The sequence below is a fragment of the Clarias gariepinus genome, chromosome 14, assembly GCF_024256425.1.
Source record: "Clarias gariepinus isolate MV-2021 ecotype Netherlands chromosome 14, CGAR_prim_01v2, whole genome shotgun sequence".
NCBI lineage: Eukaryota > Metazoa > Chordata > Actinopteri > Siluriformes > Clariidae > Clarias > Clarias gariepinus.
Genome location: NC_071113.1, coordinates 31717501 through 31732149, shown reverse-complemented (window position 1 = coordinate 31732149; position 14649 = coordinate 31717501). Strand labels below are relative to the sequence as shown.

General features: G+C 43.6%; 1 protein-coding gene across 1 annotated transcript in view; it reads left to right on the top strand.

Annotated features, from left to right (window-relative positions):
- LOC128541041 (A disintegrin and metalloproteinase with thrombospondin motifs 14) overlaps positions 1-14649 on the top strand; it is a 38780-nt gene that overhangs the window by 4309 nt on the left and 19822 nt on the right. Inside the window, exons 3-6 of the mRNA XM_053511127.1 lie at positions 7703-7850; positions 9763-9956; positions 12761-12844; positions 13112-13268. Coding sequence (XP_053367102.1) covers positions 7703-7850; positions 9763-9956; positions 12761-12844; positions 13112-13268 — 583 coding nt within the window. The remainder of the gene's footprint in view (positions 1-7702; positions 7851-9762; positions 9957-12760; positions 12845-13111; positions 13269-14649) is intronic.

The following is a 14649-nucleotide window of genomic DNA, read 5'->3' as shown; positions in this document are numbered from 1 at the left end:
TAGAATTTTTGCATAATATAGAAACTGTTTCCATTTCCCACAAATATTTACATTTAGCGAGAGTATCGGTTCTTATTCTGTCGACTTTAGGTGGTGTGGGTGCAGTACCGCCACCTACTGCTCTGGAGTATGGAGCAGAAGATTGGCACGTTGGACGTGACATTTACACAATAAACAACACACACGTTACACAGTGTTTCAGTTTTATTGGACACTTTTATTAGTTTTTAACTGAGCTGCTTGAGACAGGCATCAGGGATTAGACACTGGGAACAGAGAACAGTGAGAAAAGATTGGGAACAGTGGTTATTATTGATTGTACACTGGGAACAGTGGTTATTACTGAGTGGACACTGGGAACAGTGGTTATTACTGATTGGACACTGGGAACAGTGGTTATTACTGATTGGACACTGGGAACAGTGGTTATTACTGAGTGGACACTGGGAACAGTGGTTATTACTGAGTGGACACTGGGAACAGTGGTTATTACTGATTGGACACTGGGAACAGTGGTTATTACTGATTGGACACTGGGAACAGTGGTTATTACTAAGTGGACACTGGGAACAGTGGTTATTACTGAGTGGACACTGGGAACAGTGGTTATTACTGATTGGACACTGGGAACAGTGGTTATTACTGATTGGACACTGGGAACAGTGGTTATTACTGAGTGGACACTGGGAACAGTGGTTATTACTGATTGGACACTGGGAACAGTGGTTATTATTGATTGGACACTGGGAACAGTGGTTATTACTGATTGGACACTGGGAACAGTGGTTATTACTGATTGGACACTGGGAACAGTGGTTATTACTGAGTGGACACTGGGAACAGTGGTTATTACTGAGTGGACACTGGGAACAGTGGTTATTACTGATTGGACACTGGGAACAGTGGTTATTACTGAGTGGACACTGGGAACAGTGGTTATTACTGATTGGACACTGGGAACAGTGGTTATTACTGATTGGACACTGGGAACAGTGATTATTACTGAGTGGACACTGGGAACAGTGGTTATTACTGAGTGGACACTGGGAACAGTGGTTATTACTGATTGGACACTGGGAACAGTGGTTATTACTGATTGGACACTGGGAACAGTGGTTATTACTGATTGGAAACTGGGAACAGTGGTTATTACTGATTCTACACTGGGAACAGTGGTTATTACTGATTGAACACTGGGAACAGTGGTTATTACTGATTGGACACTGGGAACGGTGGTTATTACTGATTGGACACTGGGAACGGTGGTTATTACTGAGTGGACACTGGGAAAGGTGGTTATTACTGAGTGGACACTGGGAACGGTGGTTATTACTGAGTGGACACTGGGAACGGTGGTTATTACTGATTGGATACTGGGAACAGTGGTTATTACTGATTGGACACTGGGAACAGTGGTTATTACTGATTGGACACTGGGAACAGTGGTTATTACTGATTGAACACTGGGAACAGTGGTTATTACTGAGTGGACACTGGGAACAGTGGTTATTACTGATTGGACACTGGGAACAGTGGTTATTACTGATTGGACACTGGGAACAGTGGTTATTACTGATTGGACACTGGGAACGGTGGTTATTACTGAGTGGACACTGGGAACGGTGGTTATTACTGAGTGGACACTGGGAAAGGTGGTTATTACTGAGTGGACACTGGGAACGGTGGTTATTACTGAGTGGACACTGGGAACGGTGGTTATTACTGATTGGACACTGGGAACGGTGGTTATTACTGATTGGACACTGGGAACAGTGGTTATTACTGATTGGACACTGGGAACAGTGGTTATTACTGAGTGGACACTGGGAACAGTGGTTATTACTGATTGGACACTGGGAACAGTGGTTATTACTGATTGGACACTGGGAACAGTGGTTATTACTGATTGGACACTGGGAACAGTGGTTATTACTGATTGGACACTGGGAACAGTGATTATTACTGAGTGGACACTGGGAACAGTGGTTATTACTGAGTGGACACTGGGAACAGTGGTTATTACTGATTGGACACTGGGAACAGTGGTTATTACTGATTGGACACTGGGAACAGTGGTTATTACTGATTGGAAACTGGGAACAGTGGTTATTACTGATTCTACACTGGGAACAGTGGTTATTACTGATTGAACACTGGGAACAGTGGTTATTACTGATTGGACACTGGGAACAGTGGTTATTACTGATTAAACACTGGGAACAGTGGTTATTACTGATTGGACACTGGGAACGGTGGTTATTACTGATTGGACACTGGGAACGGTGGTTATTACTGAGTGGACACTGGGAAAGGTGGTTATTACTGAGTGGACACTGGGAACGGTGGTTATTACTGATTGGACACTGGGAACAGTGGTTATTACTGATTGGACACTGGGAACAGTGGTTATTACTGATTGGACACTGGGAACAGTGGTTATTACTGATTGAACACTGGGAACAGTGGTTATTACTGAGTGGACACTGGGAACAGTGGTTATTACTGATTGGACACTGGGAACAGTGGTTATTACTGATTGGACACTGGGAACAGTGGTTATTACTGATTGGACACTGGGAACGGTGGTTATTACTGATTGGACACTGGGAACGGTGGTTATTACTGATTGGACACTGGGAACGGTGGTTATTACTGAGTGGACACTGGGAACAGTGGTTATTACTGATTGGACACTGGGAACAGTGGTTATTACTGATTGGACACTGGGAACAGTGGTTATTACTGATTGGACACTGGGAACAGTGGTTATTACTGAGTGGACACTGGGAACAGTGGTTATTACTGATTGGACACTGGGAACAGTGGTTATTACTGATTGGACACTGGGAACAGTGGTTATTACTGAGTGGACACTGGGAACAGTGGTTATTACTGAGTGGACACTGGGAACAGTGGTTATTACTGAGTGGACACTGGGAACAGTGGTTATTACTGATTGGACACTGGGAACAGTGGTTATTATTGATTGGACACTGGGAACAGTGGTTATTACTGATTGGACACTGGGAACAGTGGTTATTACTGAGTGGACACTGGGAACAGTGGTTATTACTGAGTGGACACTGGGAACAGTGGTTATTACTGATTGGACACTGGGAACAGTGGTTATTACTGAGTGGACACTGGGAACAGTGGTTATTACTGAGTGGACACTGGGAACAGTGGTTATTACTGATTGGACACTGGGAACAGTGGTTATTACTAAGTGGACACTGGGAACAGTGGTTATTACTGAGTGGACACTGGGAACAGTGGTTATTACTGAGTGGACACTGGGAACAGTGGTGACCAGTAACACTTACCCAGATGTAGCAGTAGTGAGGTGATCAGAGTGTTTAGCTCTGCGTCCTGTAGAGTGTGAGACTGCTGGGGAACATGTGAGAATGTGGAGAGCTCTGTTAGAAACAATAACACACACACACACACACACACACACACACATACACACACACACGCACACACACACACAGACATTATCCACAGCTGAGAGCGGAGCTTCTCCCACAGACGTCTCTGAGAGCGAGGCGTGAGACGCCTGTACAGACAGGCCTGGGTGATGATGTCATGCTGCAGGATGTCAGAGCGCACGGTGGTCCAGGACGGGAGTGAGACAGCTGCAGGTCTCACGAGGACACGTCGTCACGTGAGCAGAACTGAGACCCGACGTGCTGCAGGATTTATTACCGAGCACTAACGGCAGCTGACGGCACCCAGGCTCAGCGCATTTATACCTTCATCCAGGAATATTAAGATATTAGGATGGAAAGATCACACACAGACACACACACACACACACACACACATACTGGTGGAAAAAAGTGTGAGGAACAGCAGGACACCTGAGCGTAAAGGACACACGTCTAATGTCTGATATAAAGTACAGGACACGCATAAATATAAACCGACACCGTGCGTGTGTGTGTGTGTGTGTGTGTGTGCGTGTGTGTGTGTGTGCGTGTTGGAAGGTGACAGCTATTCTGTGTTGGTGTCATTTGTCACTGTGTTGAAAGTCTGAGAGACAGATATAAATCTACTGCTGTGTGTGTGTGTGTGTGTGTGTGTTACATATTTCATGTGGGAGGAGCTAAAGCTATTTGTAGTTCTGTTACAAAGAAAGGGACGTAGCAACAGCACTAACAACACACACACACACACACACGCACACACACACACACACACACACGCATACCGAAACACAGACACACATAAAGAACAACTGACATAGACACATGTGTAAACACTAATTCCTGACAGTGTGTGTGTGTGTGTGTGTGTGTGTGTTATGAATAAATCCCATAAACGTGTTGAACTCTGCTATCAGAGATATTATTTTGTGATGTTGCACTTCCAAAGTGGCTCGCTTCACACACACACACACACACACACACACACACACACACACAAACACACACACCTCTGTCTCAGATAAATTGCAGACTGACTCAGGCTAAATTACACACTGCACTGTGCCGAGACAATCGGTGTCTCTGTCTGCCTTGCGCTGCTCCCCGTCTTCGGCTTGTTTACAAAACATTCTGCAGGAACGGACAAAACTCCCAGAATGCATCAGGCTGCTTTTTGATCAGCACCATTTCTTGTTGTCACTTAGATTATAGCAGCTATAAACACTCGCCCCCTCACCGCTCTCTCTCTCTCTCTCTCGCTCTCTCTTTGTGTTCTCTTTATTCTCTCTTGACTTTTATAAGACAAAAACACAGACGGGCAGACAGACAGAGACAGATGGATAATTGGGGACTTCATATGATCAACTGATTGATTGATTGACTGACTGATTGATTGACTGGTTAATTGATTGATTGATTGATTTATTGACTGGTTAATTGATTGATTGGTTGATTGACTGATACCCCTTTTCCACTGCTCTGGTTCCCGTGCCGGTTTCGTGCCGGTTCCCAATTTTGGAAAAGCCGCGCTTTTCCACAGAAAAAAATTGGTGCCGGTGCCGTAAAATAAGCACCAAACCGGACCCTAAACTCTGCTGGTCTAGTCGCGAGAACCCGTGACGTCACGAACGGTGGGCGGAGTTATAGGGACTTATGTACAATAGGGATATACAATATACAATATACAATAGTTATAGGGAGCGTTAAAAAAATAATAATGGCAGAGACCCAAAGTTGGTTAATTTGGAGCGCGGATGAAATAAAAGCGCTTTTAGCAATTTGGACATCTGCCAAGATTTAGCAGAAATTGGAAAGTGCTTTAAGAAAAAAAAAGTGTATGAAATACATTTTCATAGTTTGTAGAATAACCAGTAAACTGACTTCGGCCATGTTCGTTTCTGTTTAGTGGGCGTGGCCTGTGACGTATTATCATGCAGCTCCCGCTGAGCTCCTGTCTAGTGTAAATGCGGGCCGGTTCTCGGTGGTTCCCAGTCCAGCACCGGCCGAGCACCAGTGTAGTGGAAATGAGGCGTGATTAGTTGGTTAGTTGATTGACTGGTTGGTTGGTTGGTTGATTGATTGGTTAATTGATTGATTGACAGATGGAGGTGATAAAGCAGTGTTTTCTCATTTCACTGTACACACTCCTGCTCGTCTCCTGCTGGTGTAAACACTCCTGGAGCGAGTGGAGAAAAGCTTCAAGCTGTCTGCTGTGTGTGTGTGTGTGTGTGTGTGTGTGTGTGTGTGTGTGGAATGCAGTGTATGTTTGAGCTTAAACATGGCTTGTGTTTACATTATCACGCTCAGACTCTCAGGAGGTTCACACGGATCCGTTATCTTCCTGATCTTACTCTTTCTAAAACTCACCATTTAATTATTTATTTAATTATTTATTTAGTTCGTAAATTCATTCATTTCATTTAATTAGTAAATTATTCGCATTGTGTTGGTAAAACTGAGTATCCATAGAAACAACTAGTTTGTAGGAGACTTCCTTAATGGTGGTTCCACAGCAGCATTTCCTCTCATCTCCGTTCCATCTGTGATGAAGAATCTGGTGTTCCTGCAGAGTTCCAGCCTGGGAGGAGTTGCTGTTCAGGGACAGAACCTGCACATACTGTATATGTAGACATGGTGACTCTCAGACTCCTGATCCTGGACGGTTGTTGAAGCTCTGATTCCTGATCTCAGGTTCCTCACATATGACGTCACCTTCTTACTGTTGAATTCCTTCTTTGTTGGTGTAGTACACCACGTTAGATCTCCTGACAGTGAACAGGAGATCAAACAGGATTAACGCGAGCGTGATGGGTCCACCATGCTTCATAATCAGGATGGAGTTCTCAGGTTGATGGGTTGTGATAGTGTTCCAACTCTAGCGCTAAACTTCCATTTTTCTGTAGATGGATGAGGAACTTGAGGAAGTGATTTGCAACAATAATATTCTAAAAGAGAAACCTCATCCTCTTCATCCACGACATAAACGTGTAGACTCCTGTACACCGAGCATCCTGTTTCGTTTAGTTCATCAGTGAACTTCAGCTCTGTAACACACACTAGGAGCGCTTGGTGAGAGATGAGCTTCTGAATTCGAGTTGCCTTTTGTCCACAGTGATACGTCTCATGTCCAAGGTCACTGAGGTCACGCTGCATTCTGTCAGCTCGCCCTTATGCAAAGTAACAATTTGACTCAAAGTCTGGGTTCCAGATCTGCTCACTTCCCAACTCTCCACCGATCCAAACCTCAGAGCGACACCACCAGCCGACTCTGGTTCTTTCTTTCTTTCTTTTTAGAGAGGACTTAGAGCGCAGAAAGAGGTGAAACCACATCCATTTTTGTTTCTGAAGCACCAAAAATACACGTGTGACATTCCTGCCAAGGCCTGTGGATCCAGTGTCTAGAGTTTTTATGAGCCTAAATGATAGTGTGGTGGTATTTTAAATGAAACTGAAGGGTGTAGCTCCGCCACACCTGACGCTGGAGGATGTATAAGCAGCGTCATGATACCGTATGTGATTATGTCGAGGAGTGTTGTGATCATCCAGCGACTCCACCTGTGGAAAGCCAGTGATCTTTAAACATAGTGAGGGTCATTAAACTGTTTGCTGTTTACTTGTATACACTCACTGAGCAGAAGGTTTAAGCCTAACACATGATGATAAGTGTGATGTGCTGTAAACATGCTTTATAAACAAAAGATTTAAACCCTGTTTAGCCCTAAACCCTCTCTAAGTGATGGGGCGGTGCTGGAAGGACTAGCTGAACATTATCCCATGTACAAAAATCCAAATCCTATGATGTAAGCTTGCGTCCACCCTAAGCTGAGTGAGCAGGAGATCAACCAGGAGTAACGCGAGCGTGATGGGTCCACCATGCTTCATAATCAGGATGAAGAACTTGTTTTGAGCTCTACCTGCCATGCTGTTTGTTCAGGTATGTTCTCTCACACACTCTGGGATGTTCAGGAACCTGGTGTATTTATCCCGAGGTCATGTGACACCACTCTATTCAACTAATTATGTTCCTGATGATGGCTTGTTTTCTCCAAAACCTGTTCGAGGGTTCCACCCGTTCTGCACTAATCACTTTTCCATTCATGATTAGGACTGGATTGTGCGCCCAGAGTGCATTGTTTATTCAGTATTTATTGTGATTTGAATCCTGATTACGTCTATTCCAGTTCCAGGCTGTAACACCACACACTCACACTCTACTATCATACAGTGATATATCACAGTGTGTACCTGATGCATGGTTGTGTGTGTTTGTCCTGCAGGCTGGACTGATTCGCACAGATAAAGGCGAGTTCTTTATTGAGCCACTACAGAAGGGTCAGCAGGGGTCAGAGGTCCAAGGTCGAGTTCATGTGGTGTATCCGAGGTCAGCAGTCAAACGACCAAATCAGGAGGATCTGCCTAATGAAGGTGAGTAGGTGGAGAGCCTGGAGTGTTGGGTCGGCCCTCAGGTCCTGGATCTCTGATTAGTAGAACACAAGTTTGAGTCGTGGTCAGTCTCCTGTGGAACAGATAGTCCATGTGGTGGCACATGATGTTTAGCTTTTAGCTACGTTAATCTCAGTGTTTGGGATTGACTCTAAGATTATATTTCAATTAGAATTGACAGATACTGTGCTTTTAATTTTGTCTAAATGTATATTGTGTGTTTTTATCCAGGGTGGGAATGAAATATTGTTTAAATTGCACTTGTTAATATGAATTACTTTGAACATTATGTCATTAATGAGAATAAAAGTAGTTACGGTGTGGAGCCACTGGGGGCGCTGAGGACACTGGAGATGGGTGAGAATGCTGAGGAAGCTGGGAATTCTGGGGATGGTGACTGGGAGTAGTGGACTGGAGATGGTTACGATACTGAGGATCCTGGAATTACTGTCAGGATTGAGGGTGTTGGGGGATAAGGAGGGTGTTGGGGGATAAGGAGGGTGTTGGGGGATAAGGAGGGTGGTGGGAACGATGGGTGTGATGACGGCATTGGGGAAGTTGAGGAAGCTGGGAATAGTATGGGTGGTGGTGATGATGAGGATGAGGTGCTGGGGATTCTGATGATCATTACAGCACTAAGGATGCTGACCGCTGTGAAGGTTCTGGGAATGATGAGGATTTTGCTGATCTTGTAGCAAGACTACAAATAACGTGGTAGTGTAACATGATGCTGCCGTGTTCTGGACTAAAGTGGAGTGATGTAATAATCTTTGAATATCTGCACGTGAGTTGGTTTACATTTCATGAAAACTCCAAACAGATGTTCTCAGTAAGTGTTCTGAAAAACGACTGCACTCTGTGCTTTATTTCTGTGCTTTTTTTATGGCCTGTCTCATTATCCCTGACTTTTCCTGATAAATGATCTTAATGTTTCTCTGGTTTCCCGGACTCTGACTGTATGACGTGACAATTTTATTCATTTAGAGACTTCCAGGTGATGATCTAATCTATTAAAGAGAGTGATGGAGAGTGGAGATACAAATACAGCTAGTCCCTGACATACGCTCAGTCTTAATCTTAGTTATCTCATTAGGACTGTGAGGATGAAGCAACGATAAATCTGCTGAACTGTTCTCTTTTAACCTGAACATAAAGTTTGACGGGAAACATCTTGTCTTTAAAAAATTGTTTGGAAGAAAGAGAAAGACTTATTACTTACACAGTTAAAATATTTACAGCTTTGGTGTAGGGTTCTGGTTTTGTTTTTTGGAGTTTTTGGAGTGTGTGGGTTTCCTCTTTGTTTTCTTTTTTTTTGGGTTTTCTTCATCCACATCAAAAGCAGGTGAACGATTGGTGACTCAAAATCAGAATGCTTCTGGACCTGAATGATTTCCAAGTGTTTTCCTGCCGTGTCCCCCGTCGTACTGGGATGGGACTCCTGATCCATCATAACTATAACTAAGACTTGCTCAGTGAGGGTGTGAGGTGTTTGGTGGGCCGGTACAGGTTGGTCTGGCTCTTGGTCAGGTGGTTTGGTTGGCGTTAACAGATCTGTTGTGACTCAGTTTCGTTTTTGGATCAGCTGGGATGGTTTCTGCCAGGTTTGAGCAGACTTGCTGGGTTTAGTCTTGTTTACAGTTGAATTATACACCAGTCTATGGACATGAGAAGACCCAGACCTACATATCCTGAAAAGTGTACAGATCAGATTGGCTGAATCTGAGACTAGGTCTAGTTTGCTGTTCTCGCTTGGTGGGATTGGGTTTGATTTTTATTTAAGGTTTAAATTATGTGCTAACTTTTATCTATCAGATATGTTTTTGTGAATATTTGTAGATATATAGTTTTGAACAACTTAAAAATCATTAGAATCCTTCATTTCTCCCTGTTGCAGTACCCGATTTTGGGATAGCTGAGCTCCCGAACGCTCTGGAGGTAGTGGAGCAGAAGCTCTCTGAATCAGAGCGTAAACGCAGACATGCTAAGAAGGACTACAGCATTGAGGTTCTCCTGGCTGTAGATGACTCTGTGGTGCGCTTTCACGGCAAAGAGCATGTCCAGAACTATGTCCTCACACTCATGAACATAGTAAGTGACCTTTCAGCTGTTTCCATGGTAAAAACTTCAGACAGAAAATAATCACACTTCAGATTCGTTGGAAATAAGCACCGTCTTTAATCATGACAAGAAAAAATTCTGGATTGTTGCGTTCCCACATCTGATGGCCTTCACACTACTAAGCAATACACACTGAGTGACTGAGTGTGTATAAACTCTGCTTTCCAACCCCAGTGGATTTGTTGAGTTTTGCAAAGTGACTAAACATTTGTAAATGTATTTAATCTGCTCCATTCTGCTCCAGCAGTTCCTGCCACCTCAATCCTCTTATCTTGGAAAATCCTTCTAAAGTCAGATTTTCTTCTCTTCTGTATCAGTTACTGATTGGCGCAGTACATTGGGCTGGTCCGACTCTGAGTGACTCCCACTCACCCGACACACACTACACACTACATTACACCCTACACCTCAAAGTTTCCCCTGAATGCTCAACCCCGCCTTCTACACTTTACATCCCATGTACCACTCTTCTCCTTATCAATCTCTTCTCTTTCACCTAATTTATTCCTGACCTGTCCATGAGTGTCTTCTGTGGATGTCTAGGACATCGTACCTTATTTATCTGATCAGCGTCTTTAAGATGTAAAGTGTTTACTGGACACTTAACCCTCCCACTTACACTTGAGAATGTGAACTTAAGGTCATGTCGAAACCTAAGGTTTAAATTCAAGCGAGAACCAGTTGATCAATGGACCGACCCAATCTGGACCGTCCTACTGATGTCCAGTGTTTACTGGGACATGGTCAGTCCTGAGTGTGTTAAGGAGGTTTTTTTTGTTTCCTTACTTATATATAAACTCTGTCCAGTCATGTTTACTTAAGAGAAAGCACACAACAGATGGACTGCTGGGAGAGTGGAGATATGTGTGGGTGTTGATGGACCCCTCTCATGGATGATGTGGTGTAGTGACGTGGTGATGACCTCCTCAGGGGGGTGAGTCTGATTCAGTGTGACTCAGAATTCCTCCAGAACTTCACTAAGAGGGAGGATGATCTCATATACACATCACACACTACAGAGAGGACTTGGGTTCAGAGTGAGGACATTTTTAGGGTGGAGAGAGACGGAGATGGAGAGGAAGGTTTTCAGTGCACTCGTAGGACTGGACACTGCAGAAAGAAAGGTAACTGAGAAGCTTTATCATGAGACATTCTGCCTTCTAACCAATGACTTCAGCTCCACAGTAGCCCAGAATTACACACAGCCAGGTTCATAAATTTTGGAATAAAAAGAAGTGTTTTTTGGGAAATGTTCTCTGTAAACCACCACATTAACTTTAAAATGAAACACTCGCCTTGCACCTCCAGCCTCCGGGTTCCTGTCCTTGTGTGCATGGAGTCTGCATATCCTCCCCATGCTTGGTGGGTTTGGGGTTCTCCAGATTCCTCCCACAGTCCAAAAAAATGCAGATTAGTACCCCGCTCGTGCCCTGATTCTCCTGGGTTAGGCTCCACCCGCGCGACCTCGAATACAGGATAAAGCGGTATAGAAAGAGTTCTGTGTTTAGTTCTGGCAGATTGTTTCTAATGTAATTATAAACGGTTTTGTGTGGATCAAAACTCAACACTCCTCTATTTGATCTAACTTGCTGACAGACACTCGCTACAGAATTACAATCAAATCATCAGCTTGTTAAACCTTTCTTAAATTACTTAAATAACTTAAATTACAACAAACAAACCTCCAGACTAAGAGATATAGCGTTTTGCAAAAAGCTAAGTTAAATATGAAAAGGCCCTGCCCCCTTTTGTAGATTTTAAAATTCTGGGAATTACAAGAAGTCCAGAGTTTTGTGATCTTAAGGGACGTGGTGGATTATAGCGTATCAGAAGACTGGTTCAAAATTCAAATTCAAATTTTTATTTGTCACATACACAATCATACAGAGTACAATATGCAGTGAAATGATTTTGTGCGACCACAGAGTCGCGACGGCAGCCACCTAACCGGCGCCATCATAGAAGATAAGGAATAGATACATTAGGATAACGAGGGTAAAAAATTTTAATTTGAATTTGAATTATCTAAGCTATAACGAAGTGTTGACTCTAGATATTCTGTCGCTTCTTGTCACATGCAGACTGGTTTTATTTTTGGTTAGGTATGTGGGAGCTAAACCATTTAAAGCCTTGTGTGTAAGTAATACTATTTTGTAATTAATTCTAAACTGAACAGGTAGCCAGTGCAGGGATGATAATATTGGGGTTATATGATCATATTTTCTGGATCTAGTGAGAACCCTGGCGGCTGCATTTTGGACTAACTGTAGCTTGTTTATTGAGGATGCAGGACAACCACCTATAAAATAAAACAGACATAATAGTTTGGCATTTGTGCTTTTAAATCTCCTTCTGACTTAAAGAAATGTTCTAAATATTCTCTACCAGTTTCTAATACTTTGTGCTTCATTTGAAAAACTGCAAAAATGGATTTATCTCATTCTGCTGTAAAATGGTCCTGTTTATTCTCAGCTCAGAGAGGTGGATACAAAGCAGCTCAGGAACTCAACTTATCTCCCATGGTTCCTCTCAACCCCCCCATCTCACAGATGATTTCCGTGTAAAGCGTTTGACGGAGCGACTCAAACAACACATGCAGTTAAAAGACAAATAAATCTAACTGGTGTTATTTTTGCTGTGTGTACACACAGTGCATGCTGTATATGTTTGATTACTGTAGGATTTGTTTATAAATTCTATTGTGGATTTGGAACCCGAAGTGTTTAATGAGATCAGACACACACAGACACACTCACTGTCTCTCTCTGTCTCAGGTAGATGAGATATACCACGATGAATCTCTGGGTACGAGCATCAACGTCGTTATCGTCCGTATGATCATGGTGGGCTACCGTCAGGTGAGACACACACCACGGTACGCTAATCATCTCAGACGCTAGTCTACATGTCACTTCAGGAACGTTCCTGGTGTTCAGAGTCGGGTTACGCAGCAGCTTCAGCTCAGAGCACTGCCTTCAAACACACACTTCTTATTTCTCCTGGTACTGTGTAACATTAAAGTCAAGATATATAATAAAATGTGAATGTGAGGATTTTGTGACTCTCGTGTATCTGAGGGTCTGAGTGCTGTGTGTGTGTGTGTGTGTGTGTGTGTGTGTGTGCAGTCTGTGAGCCTGATCGAGCGAGGGAACCCGTCTCGCAGTCTCGAGCAGGTGTGTCGCTGGGCCAACACGCAGCAGAGGCTGGACCCGAAGCACTCGGAGCACCACGACCACGCCGTCTTCCTCTCCAGGCAAGACTTTGGTCCTGCAGGTATGCAAGGTAGCGTATTCACTCTGTCCAGGCTTGAGTGTGTGATCTCGTCTCCTTCACCTACGGGTGGCTTCAACACTCACGGGTAAGGGTGTTCACACAGAGCTCAGCAGTGTGTGTGTGTGTGTGTGTGTGGGTGTGTGTGTGTGTGTGTGTGGGAGGGATCATAAGGCTGTTCCACCCTAAAGTTCTGCACCTCACTGATGAAGACTATCAGGAGCAGGATAACCCCGTGACCTTAGTATTTTATTTGGTTTATACAACTTATTTAAAATTGGAAACTTTAAAATGAGCCATTTAACTTTTTTAAAATATATATTTAAAAGAATCATTTAGATCATTTGAAATGTTTAAAGTGAATCATTTTGTCGTTCAGCAACATTTAAATCATTTCCAGAGATCTTAGTGTTAACCTCTGTACACACACACACACACACACACACACACACACACGCTTTGAGCTGGGTTTTGGTGCCAACGTGTCAATACGAGAGACATTTTTAAATTAAATGTTCCCTTTGTTGACTTTCAGCCGACTGATTCATCACGACAAGTTTTTGGCATGAAGAAGAAAAATCTGTTAAATCTGTTTACATCACAATGTTCATTACCATCACACACACACACACACACACACACACACACACACACACACACACGCACACACACACACACACACGCACACACACACACACACACACACACGCACACACACACACACACACACACACACACACGCGCACACACACACACACACACACACACACACACACACACGCGCACACACACACACACACACTCGCACACACACACACACACACACACACACTTACACACGCGCACACACACACACACACACACTTACACACACACACACACACACACACACACACGTACAATGTTTAAGGAGAAAAAGTTGATGTCTCAACATGCTGTGTGTGTATAAGTGTGTGTGTGTATAAGTGTGTGTGTATAAGTGTGTGTGTGTGTGTGTGTGTGTATAAGTGTGTGTGTATAAGTGTGTGTGTGTGTGTGTGTGTGTATAAGTGTGTGTGTGTGTGTGTATAAGTGTGTGTGTGTATAAGTGTGTGTGTGTATAAGTGTGTGTGTGTGTGTGTGTATAAGTGTGTGTGTGTATAAGTGTGTGTGTGTATAAGTGTGTGTGTATAAGTGTGTGTGCAGGTCGGTGCTGATGATGGCCGACACTTATATTGTATTTCTTCTGAAAAACTGAACACTGCTGTACATACTGGATTTTGTGTGTGTGTGTGTGCGTGTGTGTGTGTGTGTGTGTGTGTGTGTGTGTGTGTGTGTGTGTGTGTGTGTGTGTGTGTGTGTGCCCCTAAGCGTCAGTGTTTGGCTGCAGTAGCACTTGTCTTGTAGCGACAGC